The sequence below is a fragment of the Chiloscyllium punctatum genome, chromosome 6 (genome assembly GCF_047496795.1).
Source record: "Chiloscyllium punctatum isolate Juve2018m chromosome 6, sChiPun1.3, whole genome shotgun sequence".
In the NCBI taxonomy this organism is placed as follows: Eukaryota; Metazoa; Chordata; class Chondrichthyes; order Orectolobiformes; family Hemiscylliidae; genus Chiloscyllium; species Chiloscyllium punctatum.
Window position 1 is genome coordinate 23,602,394 of NC_092744.1, and position 18,116 is coordinate 23,620,509.

The following is an 18,116-nucleotide window of genomic DNA, read 5'->3' on the forward strand; positions in this document are numbered from 1 at the left end:
CTTTGAAGGTTGCCACTCAGGTGGATAGAGTTTGTAAGAAGGCCTATGGAGTATTATCGTTCATTAGCAGAGGGATTGAATTCAAGAGTCGTGAAGTGATGTTGCAGCTGTACAGGACTTTGGTTAGGCCACAGTTGGAGTACTGTGTGCAGTTCTGGTCGCCTCACTTTAGGAAAGATGTGGAAGCTTTGGAGAGGGTGCAGAGAAGATTTACCAGGATGTTGCCTGGAATGGAGAGTAGGTCATACGAGGATAGGTTGAGAGTTCTCGGCCTTTTCTCGTTGGAACGGCGAAGGATGAGGGGTGACTTGATAGAGGTTTATAAGATGATCAGAGGAATAGATAGAGTAGACAGTCAGAAACTTTTTCCCCGGGTACAACAGAGTGTTACAAGGGAACATAAATTTTAGGTGAAGGGTGGAAGGTATAGGGGAGATGTCAGGGGTGGGTTCTTTACCCAGAGAGTGGTGGGGGCATGGAATGCGCTGCCCGTGGGAGTGGTAGAGTCAGAATCATTGGCGACCTTTAAGCGGCATTTGGATAGGTACATGGATGGGTGCTTAATCTAGGTTAGAAGTTCGGCACAACATCGTGGGCCGAAGGGCCTGTTCTGTGCTGTATTGTTCTATGTTCTATGCTTTTATGTTGGCCAACCATTCTGCCCCAGGGGAATCATGAGGGTTGAATTGGGGTTTCAAAGGTTCATGGAATGCACTGCCTGAAAGTGGCATATTCAGTGGTCACTTTAAATAGGGAATTCTACAAATACTTAAAAGGTGGGAGTGGACGGGAAAATGCTGGAACTGAGGTAAGAGCCGGAGGGAGATCATTGTGAGCTCCAGTGAATTGAATTTCTCTTGCACAGAGCTGTTACAAGTACAATGGGCCTAACAGTCTCCTGCTGTATTGTAAGGATGGTTCGGGGTTATGCTGACCCACAGGCTGAGGAGCAAAAAGAGAAGAGAATCATTTCTAGGGTGGGACCTCCGACAGATCAGCACTCTCTCAGTGGGCAGTATCAGCCCAGACAATGTGCCCAAATACCGAGAGTGGGGTTTGAGCCCGTACAAAGTTCTGACTCAAGCCTCTGTGTGTTGGAGGAGGGGGGGAAGGGGGTAAAACGTAAAAGGCAGCTCAGTGTAAAATTGTACTTTTAAATTGTTTGTTTTGTTCAGTTCAGTATTATCGATGCCCCCTGGTTAAGTTGCAATTTTGCAGAAGACATTGTATATCCTTCAGTGGTGGAGAAAGTGAGGACTGCAGATGCTGGAGGTCAGAGCTGAAAATGTGTTGCTGGAAAAGCGCAGCAGGTCAGGCAGCATCCAAGGAGCAGGAGCCCTTCTTCAGGAATGAGGAAAGTGTGTCCAGCAGGCTAAGGCCGATATGGCTAGGAAGAACTGTTTCTTTAGTGTATGGATTCTTTTCCGATATGGCTAGCCTGCTGGACACACTTTCCTCATTCCTGAAGAAGGGCTTATGCCCGAAACGTCGATACTCCTGCTCCTTGGATGCTGCCTGACCTGCTATCCTTCAGTGGTGACCTAGTTTGTCAGAATGTTCTGTTGGCATTTCCTTTCCTCTTTGCCTTGAGATTCAACCGTGTCGAGTGCTCTGTATCCCGGCCGATCATCCTGCTTCCTGTATGATACTCGTGTGAACATTCCTACCAAGAACATCTCTATGATTAGGAGCTGGTTATTCATGACTGTGAAGGAAGAGAAAGTTCTGAGGTTAATATTTCTTGCAAAGTGGCAAAATGGCTTGGTGTTGAAGATGTTTAGGAACAGGATGTAGCTATTCATCCCCTCAACAATGGGTCATCAATATCTCAACTGCACCACCTACCATTTACTCCAAATCCATAATCCACTTCCCCAACAAGATCAAGAGATGCAATTCCCCACCTGAGGATAAAACCTTTCTGTCCAGAAGGTGGTGTATTGGTAATTTCAGAGGCCCAGGGTAATGCTCTGCAGGGAAGGGGTCCAAATCTCACAGCAGCTTTGGAAAGGGTTCAGAAGAGATTTACCAGGATGTTGCCTGGTATGGAGGGAAGGGCTGATGAGGAAAGGCTGAGGGACTTGTGGCTGTTTTCATTGGAGAGAAGAAGGTTGAGAGGTGACTTAATTGAGACCTACAAGATAATCAGAGGGTTAGATAGGTTGGACAGTGAGAGCCTTTTTCCACATTGGTGATGGCTAGCACAAGGGGACACAGCTTGAAATTGAGGGGTGATAGATGTAGGACAGATATCAGAGGTAGGTTCTTTAGTCAGTGGTTGGGGCATGGAATGCACTTCCTGCAATGGCAGTAGACTCACCAACTTTAAGAGCATTTAAATGGTCATTGGATAGTCATGAATGAAAATGGAATTGTGTAGGTTAGATGGGCTTCAGACTGGTTTCACAAGTCAACGCAACATTGAGGGCCAGAGGGCCTGTACTGCGCTGTAACGTTCTAGATCTGGATTTGGAAGCTACGTTCCAAAATGGTGAGTATGAAATGATCATTGATTGTTGTCAAAGACCCATTTGGTCACTTGAGTCCAATGACTTCTTTGGGAGAAGAGTAAATTAACTCAATGTTAAACTCTGTGCATCTCTCCACAGATGCTACCACACTTTGTTTCATTTCAGGTCTCCAGCATCCATGATCCTTTGCTTTCATCTCGTTTGCTGATTTTTTTTTTGTGCGGAGGGAAATCTCTATCCACACCTGGTCTGGCCCACGTGTGAACTGAGATCCACAGCAATGTGGTTGCCTCTTACCTGCCCTTTGAAATGGCCCGAGCAAGCCTCTCAATTAGGGATGGACAATGAATACTGGCTTTGCTGATAATGCTCACATCTATGAAAGAGTGAAGGGAAAAAGCAAAGGAGCTCTTTTAATCATCACTTAAAGAGCTTAATGGAGCAACCTTATTCCTGAACTCATAGATTAACCCTTTTAGTACTGGTAGATGTTTGGTAATTCTCTGCTGCATCTCCTGCACGGCCATTCTTTCCTTCCTGAGGTGTGGAGCCACAGAACTGAACCCAAACTCCAGATGGGGTCTAATCAGAACATGGGGACAGCTGTATTTACGCCCCTTTGAGATAAAAGCTAATATTTCATTCTACTTTTTAATTCAATAGGATTGATCTCATCCATAATCGTCTGCAGGAATTGATTGGGTTTCCACACACATTAAAGTCGCAGGAATGTGTTTGACCTGGAGATGGTCTGCTGTCCTGCTTTACTGCAATCGTTATGTTCCTGAGAGACATTGTTAATTGTGGGGAGTGAAATTTATTCCAAACAGTCCCAGTCAGTGTAGGAAGGTGCAAAGTAAATATCTTACACTGTCACTCTCGGATCTTATTACAGCTGCAGCATCTCCTTCATTCCACCTATTCCCGTGAGTAAAATAGTTGAAGAGTTTGCTAGGGTTCATGGACTGAAACTATCTCCTCTGGTCAGAGAATCAAGAAGCTTAAAGAACTGGGCACGGGGGAGTGATGGTGAAAAAAAAACATTTGCCCCTATAAAGGGTATTGGGAGTCAATACTCTCTTTTTTTCCCCAAAAACCTGCAGTTTGGGGGTCAGTTAAAAATTTCTCAACCATTTTTCTGCTGGTTGAAGGTGTGAGTGGGGGTAAATGTATTGAAGGTGTAGATCAGTAATGATCTAAGGGAATGGCTCTTTCGGGTGTCTAACTCACTCATTGTCCAGCATTGGAGTCAGCTGCCTATTGAGACTCAGTATAATGGACTGTTTAACATACTGGATAGTAGGGAGCAGAATACCCTCTAGGTTTGTGCCCTGCTCTTTGCTTGAATTACTTTTGGTTTCAATTTAGTAGTGATACAATTGGCCTCATAACCCCAGGTCTGGAGGTTTGTGAGAAGCTGTGGGTGGGATGGAGGGATGCAGAGAGAATATTGTGGGAGTGGAGTGTCAGCACAAAGTGGGTTGGAGTCAGCACATTGGCTCCTGTCCACATTCAGAAGCATGTACAGTGGGTGGGTGTTTTCCTGTGGGAATGGTCAAAGAGGCACGAATGTTCCTGCCTAAGTCCCCCTCATCATTGAAAAATATTCCAGAAAGGAATGGGGTGAATCACAACTTGGAAGAAACAGATGGTTATTAAAGAGTGGGTGAACATGAAGCAATAAAAAAATTCTCTAAAAAGGCAAGATTTTAGACTTGGGGTGTAAGTGTTCCTGACCAGGACAGCATTACTTAATTGCTTATTATTAACTAAAGTGAGTGATCTTCTCCAGTGGTCAGGGATACTTACAGCACTGAAAGAAGCCATTCAGCCCATCGTGCATGTGCTAGTCAACAAAGATCTGACTGCACAATCCCAATTTCTACCCATTGACCCATTGCCCTGGAGACTATGGCATTGCAATAATCTCTAACCCAACCAGTTTCAGACAGTGATTCCAGACTCTCAAAACCCTCTGAGTGAAACATATTCTCCTCACCTCTCCTTTTAGCCTTAAGCTTATTGGTTATTGAACTCTCTACTATTGGGGAGACGTAGAGATCATTAGGGAGGGAAGTTGAGGTTCTGTCATGGCAGTGAGAGACTGGATTTGCAAACAGGCGCAGACTGGGTAAGTACAGCTTCTTTCTTTCCTGAAAGGACATTAACTAATCATTTTGTGTTTTTTACTACAATCCGACTGCATCAGCATCACTTTTAATGAGACCAACATCTTATGTTCTTTGTTTCTTAAATTCAAATTCTCAAGCCAATACTGGAGGATTTTGACTCATTATTATTGATCCAGTAACTTAACCCCCAACTACTGAAGTTATTGATACTCGGGTGGGGAGGTTGTGAATAGAATCATGGTCACACAGCACGGTCAGAGAGAGACTTTGGTCCAACTCATCCATGCCAACTGAATTTTGTAAACTTATCCCATTTGCCTGCATTTGGCCCATATCCTTCTAAACCTTTCCTATTCCTTAATCTGTCCAAATCTCTCTCAACTGTTGTAACTGTACCTGCATCTACCACTTCCTCTGGCAGTTTAGTCCTCATGTGAACCAATCTCTGTGTGAAAAAGTTGCCCTTCAGGTCCTTTTTAAACCTTTATCCTCTCATTTTGGACTCCTCCCAAAAAGACCTTGGTTGTTCAACTTATCTATGCCCCTCCTTATTTATAAACCCCAATAATGTCACCCCTAGGTGTCTGACGCTCCAGGGGAGAAAAGTCCCAGCCTATTCAGCCTCTCCTTGAACAAGATTGACAGCAAGCTGGCTAAGACATTAGGCCAGGTGACCAAAAGCATAGGTTTTGGGGTATGCTTGTAAAGGAGGAGAGAGGTGGAGAGGTTTGGGAGAGACTATTGGATCTTCGGACCCAGATAGCTGAAACCACAGTTGCCCAAAGGTGTAATGATGAAAATCAGGGATGTAGAAGAGGTGGGAATTGCACACAGTTAAAGTTGGGTGAGGCCACGGAGAGATTTGAGAGGCAGGAGCAATTTTAGATCAATGCATTTGTGGTTGTAGCTCAGTGAACACATGATATCACATGAGACTGGGAGTTAATAAGCCACCCACTGTGTTCCCAATCTGCTGTAGTTCACGGCAGCTGGAAGGTGAGGTTTTGGGTCCTCAATCCTGCCAGCATCCTCCTCCCACCCCACCCACCCACCCAAAGCCCCGGCTGAGTCCCACCATGCTCTATTCCAGATTGGAGTTACATACGTTGTGCTCTGGTCTTTGAGGAGTAGGGGGGTGAGCAGCTGACGTGTCCAGCTCCTGACAATATGTCGAGGATAGAATTCTGCAGCGAGGACAGGATCAAAATCACCTGTGGAAGGTGAGAAAGGGAAAGTGTGTGAGGAAGTTTGCAAGACACCATTTTCCTGTCCTGTTAATAGGAAGAAACAGATGAATTCTGGATGAGAGCTAACATTTGGAGCTAGACTCTGGGAAAAGCTATCCTGAACCTCTTCAAATTGTGACTTTAACGTCCAGTTGAGAATGCACATTGTTATTTAATCCGAAAATGTGGCCCTCTCTGAAAGTGCAGCACTGTTTCTGAGCTGCAGCTGGAAGTATGGGCTCACGTCTCCAGGATGGAGGCTTAAACCCACAGGTTCCAGATGCACTGGCAGCAGCACCACCCGCTTAGAATTTGACCATTCTTATCCTCACCATTCCATGGTCATTCCCAAGGCCCTGGTGGTATTGTCTCTCCCTCTGGGCCACAACGCCCAGATTCAAATCTTATCTGTTCAGGAGGTGTGTTGTAACATCTCTGAACAGGTAGAGTATAAAATAACTATGTCAAGAGTGTGGTGCTGGAAAAGCACAGCAGGTCAGGCAGCATCTGAGGAGCAGGATTCTCCTCACGCCCGAAACGTCGGTTCTCCTGCTCCTCAGATGCTGCGTGACCTGCTGTGCTTTTCCAGCAACACACTCTCGCCTCAGATCTCCGGCATCTGCAGTCCTCCTATAAAATAACCATGGTCAACGCCAGTGTTTATACTGCACCCGCATCTCTTCCCACACCTCTTCATCTCACCCAGTCACTGTGACCTCGCTGATCCTTCCTGATGCTCTTCCGTCCTTGCAGCTCCTCAGTGTGGACTTGTTGGGCCGAAGGGCCTGATTCCACTCTGTAGGGACTCTAATCTAATCTAATCCTGCTCCGATGCTGTCGGCCTGCAATCGTGCAGTTCCTGCTGGCTGCTTTTCAGACAATCCTGCTGACTGAAAGACTTTAATCGCTCCGTTTCTAATCCATTTACTTTGGTTGCGTTTTCTGATGGAGATGCAGCAGTCCGTACACAGCGTTTATTAGAGGGACAAGGCGAAAACCTGAACTGGGGGATTCTCCTCAAAACGATTCCATTCCCCGTTCCCCAACACCCCCCCCCCCCCCACCATGTGTTTTGAAAGGAGGCTGTGTGATGCAGTGGGTCGTGTCCCTGCCTCAGAGTCAGAACCCTACCTGTATTCAGCTCCCACTCCAGATTCCACATTTGATCTCCTTGCTTGAGAAATGATATTTTGGCACTGGAGGGGGTGCAGAGGAGGTTGGCTGGGTTGATTCCAGGGTGTTTGGGTTCTGAGGAGAGATTGAGTAGAGTGGGGCTATCCTCGTAGAATGAGGGAGGGATCTGATAGAAGTACAGAAAATTATGAAGGGAATGGATAAGACAGAAGCAGGGTGGTTGCCTCCACTGACAGGTGAAACTAGAACAAGGGACAATAGCCTCAAAATAAGGGGGAGCAGATTTAGGTCTGAGTTGAGGAGCAACTTCTTCATCCCAAGGGTTGTGAATCTGCGGAATTCCCTGCTCAGTTGAGGCTACCCCCGTTAAATGCTCTTCAGGCAAAGATGGAGAGATTTTTGAACAGTAAAGGGATTAAGGTTTATGGTGAGAGGGCTGAGTCGACAAAAAGGTCAGCCATGATCTTATTGAGTGGCGGAACAGGCTTGATGGGCCAAATGGTCTACTCCTGCTCCTAGTTCCCATCTTCTTATGACTTCACAACCAGGGAAGGTGCATTCATAGCACGGCCAAACAGGTTGGGGTTCAACATGTCAAACCTAATGCACACGAATGGTTGGTTGTACCTGTGACAGAAAAGACATTGGAGCCTCTACTGTCTATAGCTCCAGACAACAACAACAACATGTGAAAGCGCATTTTGTGACACCAACCTTGGCTACCTAATACACTACCTACTTTTCAATTCACTCCCTCTGGAAAGAAACTCCAGATTTTGCCTTATAATGGTCTTATTTACTGTCTCTGCTATCAAGGATTTAGCATACTGAACCCCGAATCCTGCTAACCCATATTGCTGCTAAATTTTGGAACAGTTTGTGAGCTTATTCTTTGAGAAAAGTGTACCACCTGACACTTCTCTAGCTAGAGGCTTGGGTCATTTTCATGTCCACTCTGTATATTGTTTGATGTTCTCCGATACAACTCATGTTCACCCAATTCTGGATGAACCACACCTTTCATTTTGTCATTGGCAAACTTTGAAATCCAAATTTTTCATGTAAGTGGTAAATTATAATATTGTCAGTTCTGATCCCTGAGTAGCATCACTTGCTACCTTTTGCCATCCAAGTAACCATCTTTAACCTTGTGTCTCTCTTTCATGTCTAATAAGCAACTTGCTATCCTTATCCATTTGACTCCACATATTCTAACTTTAGGGTCTATAATGTGACCCCATCAAAGGCTTTCTGAAAATCTAAATATATTTTATCTGCAGCATCACTTCATTTGTGGCAATCGTTTCATATTTCTGTAGCTGTGTTCCTTGGCTGTTTTTGTGTACCATTTTATTCGCAAGTCAACCAGTAATGCAGAATCCATGTCCAGAGGTTTGGTGAGAGTGACAGTCCTTGACATCGGACATCGATGCTGCATTCAGCGAGTGTAGTATCAAGGAACCCTCACAAAACTCGAATCAATAGGTACTAGGGGTAAACTCTCCTGTGGTTAGAGTCATATCTGACACATAGGAAGATAGTTGTGGTTATTGGAGACCAGTCATCTCCGATCCAGGAGATCTCTACAGGGGTTTATCAGGGGAGTGTCCAAGGCCCAACCATCTTCAGCTGCCTCATCAATGACCTTCCCTCCATCATAAGGTCAGAAGTGGGGACGTTCGCCAATAATTTCACAATGCCCAGCACCATTTGCAGCTCCTTCACATACTGAAGCAGTCCGTGACCAAATGCCAACAAGATCTGGACAATGTCCTGGCTTGGGCTGACAAGTGGCAAGTAACGTTTGCATCAGACAAATGCCAAACTATGATCAACACCAATAAGAGGCAATCTAACCACTGCCCCATGGCATTCAACTGTATTACCATCACTGAATCCTTCACTATTGTTATGAAGATGTGGGTGTACTACCTTTAAGAGAGTTAAAAGCTAGTAGAACTACCCAACACAGCACCAAGTGTTTTGAATAAAGTAACAGTGTAACACTTGGTCGAAAGCTAGGTTAGCTGGTTGCCCGGAAATGACAAAACAGATCTGAGTTAGGCCAATCAACATACTTTTTGGGATATAATTTATCAAATTCCAATCAAGTTTGAATTTAGTATATTGACAATCTTAAAAGCTAATGACACAATCTGATGTTTTGGGGGTATAAGTCCAGGGAAAATTGAATAGTTGGGAGGAGAACTGCCAAACCCACGACATCTGCAGACTGCCCGGAGACTAGCTCTCTTTTTATCGATCTGTGACCTGTGAAGCATAATCCCTAAGAAGAAGAAAAGAAGACACAGGAAGATCCAAATAGAAGACTTGACAGCTGGCTGATTTTGAAAACTTGAATTTTTGGTAAATTTTAATCGGGGAATTTTATTGGACTAGTATTATAGAAGGGAAGGTGAAATATAGGTTAGAGGAAGGAGTTGTAAATAGTTGTTAATTATTGTATATTATACTTTAAGAAGTAGAGTTGTTAATTTGTACGTTAAATAGTTTTTGGCCTTTCGAATTTTCACAGGTTACTGCATGGGATAAATCTTTTCTATGTTGCTGGTTTAAATTAAGCAGGAGGGTTTACCCCATGTTGTAACACTATCAACATCCTGGAGTTATCATTGACCAGAAACTCAACTGGACTCGCCACACAAATGCAGTAGCTACAAGATCAGGTCAGAGGCTGCAGCAAGTAGCTCATCTCATGACTCCTGAAAGCCTGTTCTCCATCTTCAAGGAGGTAAAAACAATGACTGCAGATGCTGGAAAGCAAATACTGGATTAGTGGTGCTGGAAGAGCACAGCAGTTCAGGCAGCATCCAACAAGCAGCAAAATCAACGTTTCGGGCAAAAGCCCTTCATCAGGAATAAAGGCAGTGAGCCTGAAGCATGGAGAGATAAGCTAGAGGAGGGTGGGGGTGGGGAGAAAGTAGCATAGAGTACAATGTGTGAGTGGGGGAGGTGATAGGTCAGGGAGGAGAGGGTGGAGTGGATAGGTGGAAAAGGAGATAGGCAGGTTCGACAAGTCCGGACAAGTCAAGGAGAGTGTGCTTGAGCTGGAAGTTTGAAACTAGGATGAGGTGGGGGAAGGGGAAATGAGGAAGCTGTTGAAGTCCACATTGATGCCCTGGGGTTGAAGTGTTCCGAGGCGGAAGATGAGGCGTTCTTCCCCCAGGTGTCTGGTGGTGAGAGAGCGGCGGTGAAGGAAGCCCAGGACCTCCATGTCCTCGGCAGAGTGGGAGGGGGAATTGAAATGTTGGGCCACGGGGCGGTTTGGTTGATTGGTGCTGGTGTCTTGGAGATGTTCCCTAAAGCGCTCTGCTAAGAGGCGCCCAGTCTCCCCAATGTAGAGGAGACCACATCGGGAGCAATGGATACAATAAATGATATTAGTGGATGTGCAGGTAAAACTTTGATGGATGTGGAAGGCTCCTTTAGGGCCTTGGATAGAGGTGAGGGAGGAGGTGTGGGCGCAGGTTTTACAGTTCCTGCAGTGGCAGGGGAAAGTGCCAGAATGGGAGGGTGGGTCGTAGGGGGTGTGGACCTGACCAGGTAGTCACGGAGGGAACGGTCTTTGCGGAAGACGGAAAGGGGTGGGGAGGGAAATATATCCCTGGTGGTGGGGTCTGTTTGGTGGTGGCGGAAATGTCGGTGGATGATTTGGTTGATGCGAAGGTTTGTAGGGTGGAAGGTGAGCACCAGGGGCGTTCTGTCCTTGTTACGGTTGGAGGGGTGGGGTTTGAGGGCAGAGGTGCGGGATGTGGACGAGATGCGTTGGAGGGCATCTTTAACTACGTGGGAAGGGAAATTGTGGTCTCTAAAGAAGGAGGCCATCTGGTGTGTTCTATTGTGGAAAGGCCCAAGTCAGGAGTGTAATCGCATACTCCCCGGCTGCCTGGATGGGTGCAGCCCCAACAACACTCAAGAAGCTTGACGCCATCCAGGATAAAGAAGCCTGCTTGATTGACACCACATCCATAAGTTTCCACTCCCTCCACCCCTGACACTCTGTAGTGGCAGTGTGTACTATCTACAAGATGCACTACAGAAATTCACCAAAGATCCTCAGACAGTACCTTCCAAACCCACGACCATTTCCATCTAGAAGGACAAGTGCAGCAGATACATGGGAACACCACAGCCTTCAAGTTCCCCTCCAAGCCACTCAACATCCTGACTTGGAAATACATCTCTGTTTCTTCACTGTCACTGGACTAAAATCCTGGAATTCTCTCCCTAAGGGCACATGGGTCAACCCACAGCAGATGGACTACAGCAGTTCAAGAAGGCAGCTCACCCCACACCTTCCCACGGGACATCGAGGGACTGACAATAAATGCTGGCCAGCCAGTGACGCTCACTCCCTACAAAATGAATGAACAAGAGAAAAATATGCAGCAAGACTTGCACTGCCATCAGACTTTGATTGACAAGTGTCAAATAATGTTTGTGTCACTCAAGTGCCATCTCCAACAAGAGAGAATTAATCTTTATCCCTTAACATTCAATGGCATTACTGTCATAAAAATCTCCACTAGCAACATCCTGATGGTCACCATTGACTAGAAAATGAACTCGTCTCGCTATATAAATACCGTGGCCACCAGAGCAGGTCAGAGGCTAGAAATCCTGCCACAAATAACTCCCCTCCTGACTTCCTAAAGCCTGTCCACCACCTCTAAGGCACAGGTCAGGAGTGGCACGGAATACTTCCGTACTCGCCTGGATGGGTACAGCTCCAACACTCAAGAAGCTTAACGCCATCCAGGACATTGCACCACATCTGCAAATATTCAATCAGTCCATCACCGATGCTCAGTAGCAGCTATCTGTATGATCTACATGTGGAAATTCACCAAAGGTCCTTAGACTGCCCCTTCTATACCCTCAAGCCCCCCACTTCCATCATTCACAGTTTCTTCACTGTGGCTGGAATTCCCTGCCTAAGAGAGACAAGGCTCATTACCACCTCCTCCAGGGGCAACCGGGGATGGGTATTAAATACTGGCCAGCCGGCGACACCCCCATCTCTGAATGAATTTTAAAAATACACTGGCCTTGTCAGAATTGTCCGCATTCCAGAAGTGAATGGAGCAGCCAGCTCTTTAGAAACAAACCCTCACTCCTTACCTAGGCCTAAACCCCGGGCTTGGGTTCCGTCTGCCAAACCCCACGCCCCGGAACAGCGTGTGGTCGAGAGTCACTCACCTGAAAGAGTGCAAACTTGGCCTTCAGATTCCCATCCGTCATGTACTGTTTGGCCTCTCGGAAGAGGATACTTGTAGGCCAAAGCCCGAGGATTGTAGACACTCCCAGAAACAGGTTGAGCCAGAGAAAGATGCTGGTTGAAGATAACTGAGGCAGTAATGCAACATGGGGGAGAAAAAAGCGGAAAAAGGGATGAGAGGTGTTCCATGGATGGTTCAAGCCCTGACAGAACCTGAGAATGAAATGTTGCCGTGGTGCACGCAGGAGCAGAGGTCTGCTGGGAAACTCCTGATCTCTGAAATACTCAATACAGCTGTGGGATAACACAGAGATTTTCCTGCACCTTCACACACCTCATCTACCGTGTCCATTGCTCTCGATGTAGTCTCCTCTACATTGGGGAGACAGGACGCCAACCTGCAGAGCGTTTCAGGGAACATCTCTGGGACACACACACACTAAAGAACCCCACCGTCCAATGGCTGAACACTTTAACTCCCTCCTCCCACTCCGCCAAGGACATGCAAGTCCTGGGCCTCCTCCACCACCAAATCCTAACCACCCAATGCCTGGAGGAAGAATGCCTCCTCTTCTGCCTTGGGATCCTCCAACCACATGGGATCAATGTGGATTTCACCGGTTTCCTCATCTTCCTTGCCCCACCTCATCCCAGATCCAACTCTTCAAATCAGCATTGCCCTCTTGAATTGTCCTACTGGTCCATCGTCCTTCCCACTTATCTGCTCCACCCTCCTCTCTGACCTATCACCAAACATCCCACGTCCATCCACCTATCACATTCCCAGCTATCTTCCCCCCAGCCCCTCCCCCCTCCCATTTATCTCTCAGACCCCTTGGCCCACAAGCCTCATTCCTGATGAAGGGCTTATGCCTAAAACGTCGACTCTCCAGCTCCTCGGATGCTGCCTGACCGGCTGTGCTTTTCCAGCATTTTAACATTGGGGGACAACACAGACAATATTGTTTTCCTGAGTCATTATGGTGCAGAGGGAGGTCATTTGGCCCATCAATTTCATGCTGATTCCCCTGTGGGACAATCCAGTCAGTCCCGTTCCTCTGCTCCAGCTGCACTTTGGCGGGAAGGATATTATTTCAATGGAGAAACACTGTAGAAAACCACAGTGCAAAACAATTTGGCCTGATAATCTCCTTGTTTACCCACCCCTTTCATATCTCTCTCTCTGTCTGGGCTCTGTCTCCACTTATCTAATGCAGGATTGCCTCTGCCTCCTGATATTGCCGATATAAAGGCCAGCATCCCACTAACTTGCTCCATTATTTCAAAGGCTTTTGCCCGAAACGTCGATTTTCCTGCTCCTCGGATGCTGTCTGAACTGCTGTGCGTTTCCAGCACCACTCTAATCCAGAATCTGGTTTCCAGCATCTGCAGTCGTTGTTTTTACCATTATTTTCTGTCCCCATTTACAATATTTTAAAGATCTATGCACCTGAACTCCCAAATCTCTCTGGCCATCCACTGCATTTAACTTCTGGAAAGTATCTTAACCTCCTTTTTTTTGGTCTTTTGCTTACATTGAACTCCATCTGCCACCGTTTCTCACATCCAGTTAAGCCTATCAATATCTCTGTAATTTTAACTACACGTCTCCAGTGCCACCTAACTTAGTGTCATCAGCAATAGATATAGGATCAGCTAGCATCAGATAATAGGAAGGTCTTTGGAATATCAGACATTATTTCAAAGGGAATGGGCCATGGAAATAGGGAGTAAGAAGAAACTCAGCAGGTCTGGCAGCAAGGGTGGAGAGGAAACCAGAGTTAATGTGTCCAGTTCAGTTTGGATTGTGGGAGAATTGTATTAGACTCAAAACATGAACTCTGTTTCTCTCTGTCTACAAATGCTGTCTGAGCTCCGACTCTCTCCAGCATTACTTTGTTTCTATTTCAAATCTTCAGCATTCGCATCATATTTTTAATGATATTATGAATGTTAAAATCACTCAGAGTTGTGAACGGGAATGCCACATGATAACCCTGGTTATTGTGGTATCCTGGGCAGAAAGGCCCTGACTGGGAGCTCAGAGAGAGAGAGAGAGAGAGAGGATGTACCGATCATCTCCTCCCTGAACTGACTCTGACCTTGATGTGCAGAGGTCATCTGTTCCCATAGCGTTCCCATGGCTCGTTTGCCGGGGAGAATTGGGGCTGAGACACATGTCCCACTGAACAGAGAGGCTGAGTGGAGCACCAATGAAAGATTTGCATTCTCGTAGTGCCTGTCACCACCTCAGGTGAAGTGAATAAAATGAAGTGCTTTTGAGGAGTTGTAACGGAGGAAACACATCGGCCAATTCCCACAGAACAGCAAGATAGCCGTGACCAGTTAAACTGAATTTTGTTTAGTTGATATTGATCAGGCCATTGGAGATCCTGCTGTTTTTCGACATTGGTATTTTGGAACATTCAACCAAGAGGGCAGGCGTGAGCTGGGTTTAGCTTCTTACCGAAGAGTCAGACACAATGAGGTTTTTAATCTCACTCACATCATCCGGATCATACAGGCCATTCGTCCATAAAACAATTCCCAGGAAATAAATGACAGGTCGAAGAAAAGCCACTTGGAATGATCCCATCACAAAAATCTTGAATTTCCTCCTGAGCAGATGAAAGGTAAAATTCGGGTTACTTCACAACTTTCAGAAATGGGTGAGGATTATCTGCTATGGTGAAAGATCCCAAGACATTTCACAGGAGCCTCGTTGAACATTACTTGACCCTGAGCCACGTGCAGGCAGTATTACAACATGGGAGAAAAGGCTTTGTCAAAGAGGGGAAGGAACACCTTAAAGGAGGAGAGGTTTCGGGAGGGATTCCCAGGGTTCAGTGCTGTGGCAGCTGAGGGCATGGCTTCCTACAGTGCAGCGATTAACATCAGGCAAGCACAAACAGCCGAGGGCCCAGGTACCTGCATTGCTGGGTTCCAAACACTTTCATGGAGATAAGATTAGACTTTAAGATCTGGACATCTTTCTTCCCTTTTGGTCTTCTTTTATTTCCACTGTTGTAATTTTAAAATTTGGGTTGTGTAACCACGACGGCTTTGGGGGATAGTGACTTTGTACACTTCCCCTGAACTCATGTACTTGAGTACATGTGACAAAAAAGTCTAACTCTAATTCTAAATAGTGGGTTTGAGACTGATGTAGAGATCTTGGAGGGTTTGATTTGATTTATTGTTGTGACATGTACCTAAGTACAGTGAAAAGTTTTATTTTGTGAACAGTACAAGCAGATCATAGTAAACAAGGACATACAGATCAGAGTTCTTAGACAGAATGAAGGAGACAAGGTTATACTGCACAGGAGGTTCACAAAGCAAGATCAACCTTCACAAGATTAACATTATTTGAAATTAGAGGGGTCCATCAGTCTCACAACAGTGGGGAAGAAGCTGTTCTTTCACCTGCTGGTGCATGTGTTCAAGCTTCTGTAACTTCTGCCTGAGGGAAGAGGTTGGGAGAGAGCATTACTGAGTTGGGAGGGGTCTTTGATGATGTTGGCAGCTTTCCTGCAGCAACACCAAGTGTAAACAGACTCCATGGATGGGAGGTTGGCTTCTGTGATGGTCTGGGCTGTGCACATCTTATGGTCCTGGGCAAAGCAGTTGCCGTACCAGACTCTTAGACCCGGATAGAATGCTTTCTATGGTGTATCTGCAAAAAGTGGTGAGAGTCATAGAGATATACAGCATGGAAAAGACCCTTCAGTCCAACTCGCCCATGCCAACCACATATCCCAACCTAACCCAGTCCTATTTGACAGCACCCGGCCCCTGAGGAAGAAGCAGGGTTGTTGTGTCTTGACTGGAAGAGATTAGAGAGATATGGGGGAACAAGGCTTTGAAGGTATTTGAAAACAAGGAAGAGAATTTTAGTGGCGAGCTGTAGCTGCGCTGAGGGCACAGCAGTAATGGTGTTATCATGACATAGACACAATAGGAGAGCAGGCACTCATTAATCAATTTATTTAAGCAAGGCATCTGTCATTGTAGGAATATGGTCACACCCCAGATCCCTTTATTTGAGAAGTCGATTAATATAACATGGTAAAAAAAATTCAGCCTTGAAGTTGCAGTATTGCTGATAGCCACCTGGTGGTGCTGCTGCTCCATATTAGTGCCAGAGCAGGCTTGGCAGTATTTACTCTTCCTCAATACCAGGTAAGATCTAATCATGACTGGAAAATCTAAACTTTAAATAAAAACGAACCTGCATGCAAATAACACGTTATCACCTGTTTAGAACAGCATGATCTTTGGAAGGCCATCTACCCCTCCCCCGGTCCTATAATATAATCAGGGATACATGCTGAACTTTGTGTTAGCTTCATCTCCCTATCCTGGTTTCATAATCCCAACACCCTTCGCCAACAAAAATCTATCCATCCCTGATTTTGAAAATTCAAGTTTTTTTTCTGGGGGAGGGAGTGTCATATGCTAAGAACGCAAATGTTAGCGAGATGCTGGAGTATTTGAAGAAGTGGTATCTGTGGAGACTGATTGAAGATAAGGACTGGGTCTGTACCCAGAGCAGTAACACACAGATCACAGTCTCTGCACTCGGGTGGAAGGAACAAATGACACTCCTGAGACACAAACAACAATGACCATTTGAGGCACAGCCACTGGAACCCAGACTCCCAGAGTTCATTGAGGCACAGCCACTGGAAGCCAGACTCCCAGAGTTCATTGAGGCACAGCCACTGGAACCCAGACTCCCAGAGTTCATTGAGGCACAGCCACTGGAACCCAGACTCCCAGAGTTCATTGAGGCACAGCCACTGGAACCCAGACACCCAGAGTTCATTGAGGCACAGCCTGTGGAACCCAAACTCCCAGAGTTCATTGAGGCACAGCCTGTGGAACCCAGACTCCCAGAGTTCATTGAGGCACAGCCTGTGGAACCCAAACTCCCAGAGTTCATTGAGGCACAGCCTGTGGAACCCAAACTCCCAGAGTTCATTGAGGCACAGCCTGTGGAACCCAAACTCCCAGAGTTCATTGAGGCACAGCCTGTGGAACCCAGACTCCCAGAGTTCATTGAGGCAGCATCCAGGGGCTATCAGCAACAAAGGCTTTGAATGGACAGTGTCAACCCATTGAGGCTCCTCCAACCAGACAGTTTCAGATTCCCACTTTCCTCTGTGTGGGCAAGTGTTTCCTGATATTCCCCCAGACACTGATGGTGAGAGGGTGGCATACACTGTCACCCTGGGAGACTAAGCATAGTTCCTGCAACATAAAGGCGAATGTTAGCTGATTGAATAAGGAAGAATTCAGTGATCTTTTCTCACAGCACCTGGTAGTTATATACACACAACAATCACAGGTCCTGTCAGGGTCAGAGCTAAGCAATTCAAATATGAACAGGAGCTCACTTCCATTAGCATACCATGCTGCAAGAGGATAGAGCTCAGGAAGATGGAGAATGAGAAGCTCATACCATTGGGTGACATGCTGATCATATATCGCACATCATCCACGAGACAGAATACAACATGAGTGGTGGTGTGGATGCTGCATTCCCTTTTGCTTTTCTAGAGAGCCTTCTCCTCTGTTTTCAGGTGCACTTCAGTCCCACGCTCCTGATCTTCGGGCACCCAGTGCGGAGGGGGGAGGGTAGGTCAGAGGATCTCCTTGTGGGTCTGCTCCTGGGCCTGGCCAAACTGGCCATAAATGGATCCAGGCAGCGGGCCGTGGAGGGGGTCGTTAGGGCCGACTGCCTGCCCCTCTTCCACGGTTACGTTAAGGCCCGGATGTCTCTGGAGAAGGAGCACGCGGTGTCCACCAACACCCTGGAGTTGTTCAGGGAGAGGTGGGCGCCGCAGGGAGTGGAGTGCATTATTTCTCCCTCCAACTCTATTTTGATTTAGTCCCTACCCTCCCCTTCACT

General features: G+C 46.4%; 1 protein-coding gene across 1 annotated transcript in view; it reads right to left on the minus strand.

Moving 5' to 3' along the window:
- Positions 1-298: 298 nt before the first annotated feature.
- LOC140478481 (organic solute transporter subunit alpha-like) overlaps positions 299-18,116 on the minus strand; it is a 45,082-nt gene continuing 27,264 nt past the window's right edge. Inside the window, exons 6-9 of the mRNA XM_072571741.1 lie at positions 14,709-14,820; positions 12,184-12,330; positions 5,709-5,814; positions 299-1,705 (exon numbers count right to left, since the gene is read on the minus strand). Coding sequence (XP_072427842.1) covers positions 1,542-1,705; positions 5,709-5,814; positions 12,184-12,330; positions 14,709-14,820 — 529 coding nt within the window. The 3' untranslated portion in view covers positions 299-1,541. The remainder of the gene's footprint in view (positions 1,706-5,708; positions 5,815-12,183; positions 12,331-14,708; positions 14,821-18,116) is intronic.